General features: G+C 38.3%; 2 protein-coding genes and 1 pseudogene across 3 annotated transcripts in view; 2 read left to right on the top strand and 1 right to left on the bottom strand.

Moving 5' to 3' along the window:
* Positions 1–253, top strand: part of LOC118341367 (odorant receptor 131-2-like) — a 742-nt gene extending 489 nt beyond the window's left edge. The window contains exon 2 of the mRNA XM_035679616.1: positions 5–253. Coding sequence (XP_035535509.1) covers positions 5–253 — 249 coding nt within the window. The remainder of the gene's footprint in view (positions 1–4) is intronic.
* A 1,812-nt stretch (positions 254–2,065) lies between these two features.
* On the top strand, positions 2,066–3,011 carry LOC118341366 (annotated as a pseudogene).
* Positions 3,012–3,701: 690 nt separating this feature from the next.
* On the bottom strand, positions 3,702–6,490 carry LOC118341843 (diablo homolog, mitochondrial-like). 2 transcript variants are annotated; one of them, XM_035680243.1, is made up of 6 exons: positions 6,205–6,490; positions 5,859–5,991; positions 5,560–5,685; positions 5,178–5,288; positions 4,953–5,049; positions 3,702–4,661 (listed from the first exon to the last, which is right to left on the bottom strand). In XM_035680243.1, the coding sequence occupies exons 1-6, from the start codon at positions 6,333–6,335 to the stop codon at positions 4,459–4,461; spliced, it is 801 nt and encodes a 266-aa protein (XP_035536136.1). In that variant the 5' UTR covers positions 6,336–6,490; the 3' UTR covers positions 3,702–4,458. The 2 variants fall into 2 exon arrangements, with proteins under 2 accessions (XP_035536136.1, XP_035536137.1); XM_035680244.1 differs by having other exon boundaries at positions 5,859–5,988.
* Positions 6,491–7,038: the final 548 nt, after the last annotated feature.

The raw sequence follows: 7,038 nt of genomic DNA, 5'->3' as shown, positions 1-7,038 counted from the left end.
AAAGTCAACATGGAAAGGGCTGAAAACAGTAATTCTTCATGGTTTCCAGCTGCTCCTCTGTCTCATCCAGCTGTGGTGTCCATTAATAGAAGCTGCTGTATTTCAAATTGATTTAATTTTATTTATTAATGTCAGGTACTTTAACTACATAATGTTTAGTCTTACTCCAAGATGTCTGAGTCCTCTTATTTATGGCCTCAGAGATGAAACATTTTTTCATGCTCTGAAAAACTATTTCTTGTTTGGCTTGTAGAAAATAAATATTTGACCAGGTAATAATAATAATTCATAATGTATCTAACATAAAAATTGCATGCAGCACTGATTAAAAAAATGAATATACTGAATATGTCTGCAAATCAAGCTGAACACTGTTTTTTTATTCTGACATGATTATTTTTTGACCAAACATCCTATTACGGTCATAACTGTGCATTTTAGATTTTAGACATTAATGTTGTTGTTATTTTGCTGCAGCTGAATCAGACTGTGAACATTTTATGTTATTAAATATTACTAAAAATGTATAAATGTTGCAGTTGTGGTCATCTACCAGGAATGAATGACCACAGAAATGCTGAAGACTCTGAATATTGTGGGACTGTCTTGACTGACATTCCTCTTCAGTGTCGCTTAGAGATTGGGGACAATGCTATGGACTTTGTCCATATACCCCATGACAACCAATACAAGAGTTTGTCCCTCAACAAACCACTACAGAGGTGAATGATCCGCTGATCCTTAAAGACCCCATACAAATCCCAGCTCAGTCCCAGCAAACAGCAGTTCCATTAATGGTAGGCCTTCGAAAGCCATTTCATGAAGCTGTACCACCTGAGCCAAGTGACTCAACCCAGGAAGTTGCAACACCTGATGCCTGAGCCCTAGCATCCAGAGCAAACTCTGAACCAGCAACAAGTGAGCCCACCCTGCAGATCAACCAGTGTGAACTTCTGTGTAATACAAGCCTTATTATAGAGGGGGATTGTAAGGATGACAACCATTACAGCAACATTATATAAGATTTGGTATTTGTTGTGATTTGGCGATAGTGCAATGCCCCTGTTGTAAACAGGGTCGGCTGTACAAGCCGACAATTTTGCTAAAAGCCAAACATCAAGCAAGTGCAACAACAAATGACATAGCAAGTCAGCTAATATTATTTATTAGTCCAATACCAAGAAGGCAGCTTGCTGTCTATCTGAAGCTTTTTATTTCACAAAGCTCTAACTTGTACAGTCACTCTCTACTCAATGTCCTTTGTCTCTTCCCCTTTGTGCCACCAGTGTAAATACTGACATTCCCCCAGTGCTCTGAGCTCGCGGTCCAGACAGCACAGTTAACTGTGAGCTAACTAACTTAAGGCAGCTACATTTAGTATTACTTTACTGTCCAAGAAACTCACTGAGAGTTGAACTGGAGAGTTGAATCGGATCAGCCAGAGGACATCATAGGAAAAACCAGAAAAGTTTCACCAAAATCTGTGACATAGTTGATGGTGTGTGACTACTGGTTTAAAGTGTTACACACTTCTCGCAGGACCTTGTACCCAAAGTTCCATGCAGGAACAGACCTATGGGGCACAGAGCCGGAAGTTATATAATGTTGCTTTGGGGGTAATGGCACAATTTGTAACAAGACCTTTAGTTTATTTGGTTGTGATTTCTTTGTTCTGTCCTGGTTTCCATGTTTCCCTTGTCATGGTGGATATGGAGTAAAGAAAATTATATTTGAAGCAAACTTCAGAAGAAGACCAACTTCAGTCCCCAAAGTCTCTCCAGATCTCTATCTTTCTGACTATGGCTAGCCAATGAGGGGGACTAGCCTAGCAGTCAGTTATGATGACGACAGTGGTGAGCAAAGCTATTCTGAGACTTTCTAGTCTTTAAAATGTCATCATGCACAGCCCTGTCTCAGAAGACATCAGCAGGAAGGGTTGGGTGCTGTATTTTAACCAGCATCACTACTTTGAGAAGTTTGAGATTGGAATTAATTTACTGAAACAATCTCAATTTATTTTGACACACATATTTAATAATGACACTTTAATGCTAAAAACTGATACATGGCAAATAACAGCTCATTGGTTGGTGGTGAGTCCTTTCAACGGCAGATCAATGACCAGGTCATTATTGTGCAGATCCTGGTGATAATGTTTCTTTGCATTAACATGTTGCTCATTGTGACTTTTTTTAAAAAGGAGTGCTTCCGCACAACTACACGCTACATCTTATTTGCTGTTACACTACTGTCTGATAGCTTGTTGTTATTCATGTCTGCTATACTTCTCATCATGAGCTATTTTCGTTTCATTATGCAAGTTTGGTTGTGTATTATTATCTGCATCGTTGTACTTGTGTATCTTACAGTCACTCCAGTTACTCTGACAGCAATGACCCTGGAGCGATATGTGGCCATTTGCATGCCCCTGCGGCACACAGAACTTGTGCCTTCCACACGCAGCCACTATACATGTGCATCCTCTCATCACGCCTCAGCTCTGTACCCGCATTGTTATTCTCTCTGCCTTCTTTGCATTCAGCATCTCTTAGCGTGCATACAAACAACAACGCGGTTATTGCTCTGGGTGGAGATGTTCATGTTAATATCGTGCACATCATCTTAGGTCAGCTGTTAGTCAGTTTACTTCTTGATCATTGTGTATCATCATTGTATTCTCTATGTTAAATAATGGAAGTGGGCCAAAGCCGCATCAGGACTAGAATAAAAAGCTCACATGGAAAGGGCTGAAAAACAGTAAAAGTCTCAATGGTTTCCAGGCTGCTCCTCTGTCTCATCCAGCCTGTGCTGTCCAATTTATTACGAAGCTACTGTACTTCAAACTGATTTCTTGTTGCTTTCGTTCAAGTCAGGCTACTTTAATTACATAAGTTGGGTCTGTGCTTCCAAGATGTCTCAGTCCTCTCATTTATGGCCTCAGGGATGAAAAGTTTTTTCTTGAGCTGAAAAGCAATGTCTTCTTTGGCTTCTATAAAAAAAATATTATTTGACAAATTAAAGAAATTGTTTTCCAACAGAAGCATGTATGTAGTATGTACCATATCTATTAAAATTATTTTTAAATATTATAATTTCAAACCTTGACCTCATCTGTGGCTATTGGCAAGTAGAGACAGGCTAAGCAAGGAAAAGACTGCACTCCTCTACAGCATTATGATTTTGAGAGGAGCATAGCTCTAATTAACTTTTACTTTACCAAGATTTAGACAAAAAGTGTTCTTCGAATTTTGTTTCCTATTATAAGCCTGACTTTGATTACATTGCTATAAAAAATAAACAACTGTTAACCCCACATGGAAAATTAAAACAGACACAATTTAAGCAGCAAAAGAATAAGACCAGTTATGTTTTCTTACATCCATGTTTATTTGAGTTATTGATGCGCTGCAGGTCAAGTTGTGTATTATTTTTTGTTATAGACACATGTGGAAGGTCCAGTGTGTATCATTTAGGAGGACCTATTGTTAGAAATTGAATATTATATTCAGTTATGTTTTCATTATTGTATATTCACCTCAATATAGGAATCATTATGTGTTTTATATTGTTTTGCTGCCATGTTTCTACACCAGCCCAGAACAGACAAACCAAACACTGGCTGTAGATAGGGGTGTTTTCATTTTTTGCACATGGAAGGGGAGGGTGAAGTGGCAGAGTCGTGATCTGCAACTACACTGTAAGATGCCACTAAATCGTACACACTGGACCTTTAAACCCCAAAACTATTTATGTTGTGTACTGACAACAAATACTCCTATGCCTCATATGTATTACCTTTGCCTATACTGAAGTCTTGTATTGCTTATTTTAGAACAAGTGTTCATTAGCTTTTCATATTCTGAATTTCATTAAACCTTGCGTTGTAAAATGACAATTAAATTACCTTATATAATTTTATCCTTTGATATCAGTGACAACGTACGCAAGTAATAGTAGACTCTCTTTTAAAAACAATCACACATACAGTAAATTAGAGGACCAGGCAAGGATGTCATCTCTCTCCATCCCTCGTTACTAAAGTCAACCATCAACACATACATTCAATCAGATTGATTTTATTATTTTGCTTTGTGAAAACAAATAAACAACAGTTTTAGAAAAAAATGACTTTGTTACAATAAAACATCAGATAAACTACGTTGTCCCACTGCCATACAATATATACTGGAGATTCAATAATCATTTTCCAGAAGCTCCAAAAGAGGCTGACATTCACTAATCAAATAAATAGTCTTAAATAATGATTTATGCAGAAGTAAAGAATTAGAAAAATAGAAGTTTATTTAATTTCCTTTTCAAATTTTGATTGCAAACGTGTAAACACCTTAAAGGCTCAAAGCAGAATAGAGACATAATCTGGTAATAAAAGTTTAAAAGCCCAAAGCTTTCAAAGGTGAAAGCATGCACTTTTTTTCACTGTCAGTATCTCTATTTGTCTTAGTCCTCTCGAAGATACGCCTCGTGCACCTCATGCTCCTCACTATCTTCTCGAAAGGCAAATTCTGCCCTCAGTTGGATCTCTTCTACTTTAGTCTCAGCCAACTTCTTATCTGCATCCGCTGACAGTTTCCGTGCCTCCTCCACCTGCGACTGGGCCACTTGAATGTTTGTCCTAACTGTAATGGACGCCTGCTCGGCTCCTGGAAACACACAGGCGCAAAAAAAGCATTTTGTCAAATTGGTGAGGAAGTCCAAGGGTTGACACAACACCAGCTTAAGTGAAAACATTAGATTTGGACCCTCTCAGAGGGGCCTCCTGACCACTAAATCCATTTTTTTAATATAAAGCTCTACTGAGTGAAAACATCTGCTCTGTACACTTCCTACTGCTTATCTGCTTTTTGTAACAGATCCCTTCATTATTCCACCATTATAAATACAACAGTATTTCAACATTACATCAAGCCTCAATTAATCATATATTAACTCACCTGAGGTGTGTGCTGCCTCAGTTGCCATTTTACACAAGTTGACAGCTTTGATCCAGGTTGACTCAAAACGTTTGCATTCATCCAGTCTGTCACTAACCTGTTAGGACAAAGAGAATAACTCAATAAAACTCAATATAAAAGCTGATCTAAGCAGGAAAAACTGAATGCTAGAGTGGATTTAAGTTTGTTTTCAACGTTTCTCAAAAGAGGACAACACACACTAACCTGTGCACGCAGGCCATTGATCACCTCCAGGAGTGAATCCTCCTCTGCTGGGGTCAGTTTTCCCATTGAGGCTAAATACCGTCTTTGGACAGCAATGCGTGTGTGCACAGCCTGTTAGCAAACAGAGAGAGGACAGACAGTCAGGGACGGTACTAGACAGTTTTTTAAACAATAATAATACGTGATTGACAATGTCAATGTTTGAACAAGTGTTACTACTGATTGCATCAGATCTGTGCCTTTTTCCCTAATAATGTGAACGTTAATTAATTGATTTTTTCCCCCAAAAAAATAATTAAACTCTCAGCCTGTGATTGGTAAAAAAAAAAAAAAAAGAGTTCTAAAATATGGATATAATGCTTCACATAAGATGAAACCCTACCTTTGAGTAGTCTCTAAGCGCATCTATGAGAGCCAGGGTGGTCTGGGAGAGGTAGGTACTTGAACTGTCTGTAACCATTGAGGCTGCTCTTCTGATCAGGGAGTCATGAGAGAGGTTTTCCACTTGCTACAAACAGAGGGGGAAAAAAAATTAGCATTTCAACTCCTTTCTTCAATTTCTCCTCGTACGAAATAAGGAGAACAAGAGCAAACTTTTGTGACACAATATTTGTGTAGCTGCAGCTAATTGGTCTGGTGCTGGTACTATGTTATGCTATCTCTGGTAGGAGACTGACCCACCTGTGAAAAAGGGAAAGCAGAAAGCCTGCGACCAACATTTAAAGATGCTATGCTCATGTGTGAAGTATCTTTCCATTCCCTCAACTTCTGGACTCCAGGCTTCCTGCTGCTCAGTGGGGCACTCTCAGAACTGCTGTAAAAAAAAAATAGGAAAGAATGAAAGCAGGTTATTATATATATATAAGTCATGATCAATAGTATTTGAGAACTTAATGTGACTGTCAATGTTACACATGGTACATTTTGACTGTACTATTGGATTGCATTTTCCATTATACGCTTTCTGCACTACTAACAATTCAGGCTACATTCTGGTAATTTCAGCAAGCAATTATTCATAACATACCTCAAACGGATACAGGCTGCTCCTCTCCTGAACAAACTCTTGTTGGTCCGCAGCAGTGAAATGTCTGTCTGATTGCGCAGAAGTGCTCCAGAAGCACGGCTGGCACACATTGAACACTGCACAGCTTGCATGTTGCAGATTAGCCCAGCAGCAGTAAAAATAGTTTTCTGACTGTAGGTTTTCTGTTTTTCCGCAATTGAAACTAGTCTGTCCACTCACTGTTGCCTTGGCTTTCTAAAAATCAGAGAAATAATCTTGTTCGCTGCTTGCAGTCTTGCAGTCTGTTCTGTGATGATCAACTGTCCTGTGGGTATTTGTAAGGCCCCAGGACCATATTCATTGCGTAAAAGGCATTGATCTGTTGACTCTGCCTGCAAATGTACGTATTTGGTGTTATCTGAAAAAGCTCACAGAGACAGAAATTACGTGCAGGTTTATCTCTCTATCTGTCTCTTGCTCTATTCTGCATAAGAAATTGCAATTCAGGTCAAAATAGACCTTCCAGAGAAATGAAAACTTTATTTATCTGAAAAACGTTTTGGGTTAGAACTGGGTTAATTATTAGGGTGTGTTAAAGTTTGTACTTTCACGCATGAGAGGAAAAGTGGCTCTGGAATACTGTATAAATCACATCAAATTAATACAAGGTGCTACAAATCAAAATGATAATAGTATAATCATCACTATGTAGTTTCTTAATCTCATGGCATGAAAAATGGTTGTAGTAATTTTTTATATATATATTTGGTTGGAGATTTTATCTATGAATGTATGAAGTAGGGTTGAGCAGCGAGTATTTGGCTGAAATGAGTATCCGGTACAGATGATCAATAT

Source organism: Morone saxatilis, unplaced genomic scaffold, assembly GCF_004916995.1.
Source record: "Morone saxatilis isolate NCDOM2014 unplaced genomic scaffold, NCSU_SB_2.0 Contig8, whole genome shotgun sequence".
Taxonomy (NCBI): Eukaryota; Metazoa; Chordata; class Actinopteri; family Moronidae; genus Morone; species Morone saxatilis.
The sequence above is the reverse complement of the archived record's forward strand: the minus strand, read 5'-3'. Positions and strand labels throughout refer to the sequence as shown.

Coding starts and splice junctions, on each gene's coding strand:
- LOC118341843 (XM_035680243.1), bottom strand. CDS start 6,335: ATGCAAGCTGTGCAGTGTTCAATGTGTGCCAGCCGTGCTTCTGGAGCA. Junction 5,992..6,204: donor GCAGCCTGTATCCGTTTGAG/GTATGTTATGAA, acceptor TTTTTTTTACAG/CAGTTCTGAGAGTGCCCCAC. Junction 5,050..5,177: donor TCAATGGCCTGCGTGCACAG/GTTAGTGTGTGT, acceptor TTGTCCTAACAG/GTTAGTGACAGACTGGATGA.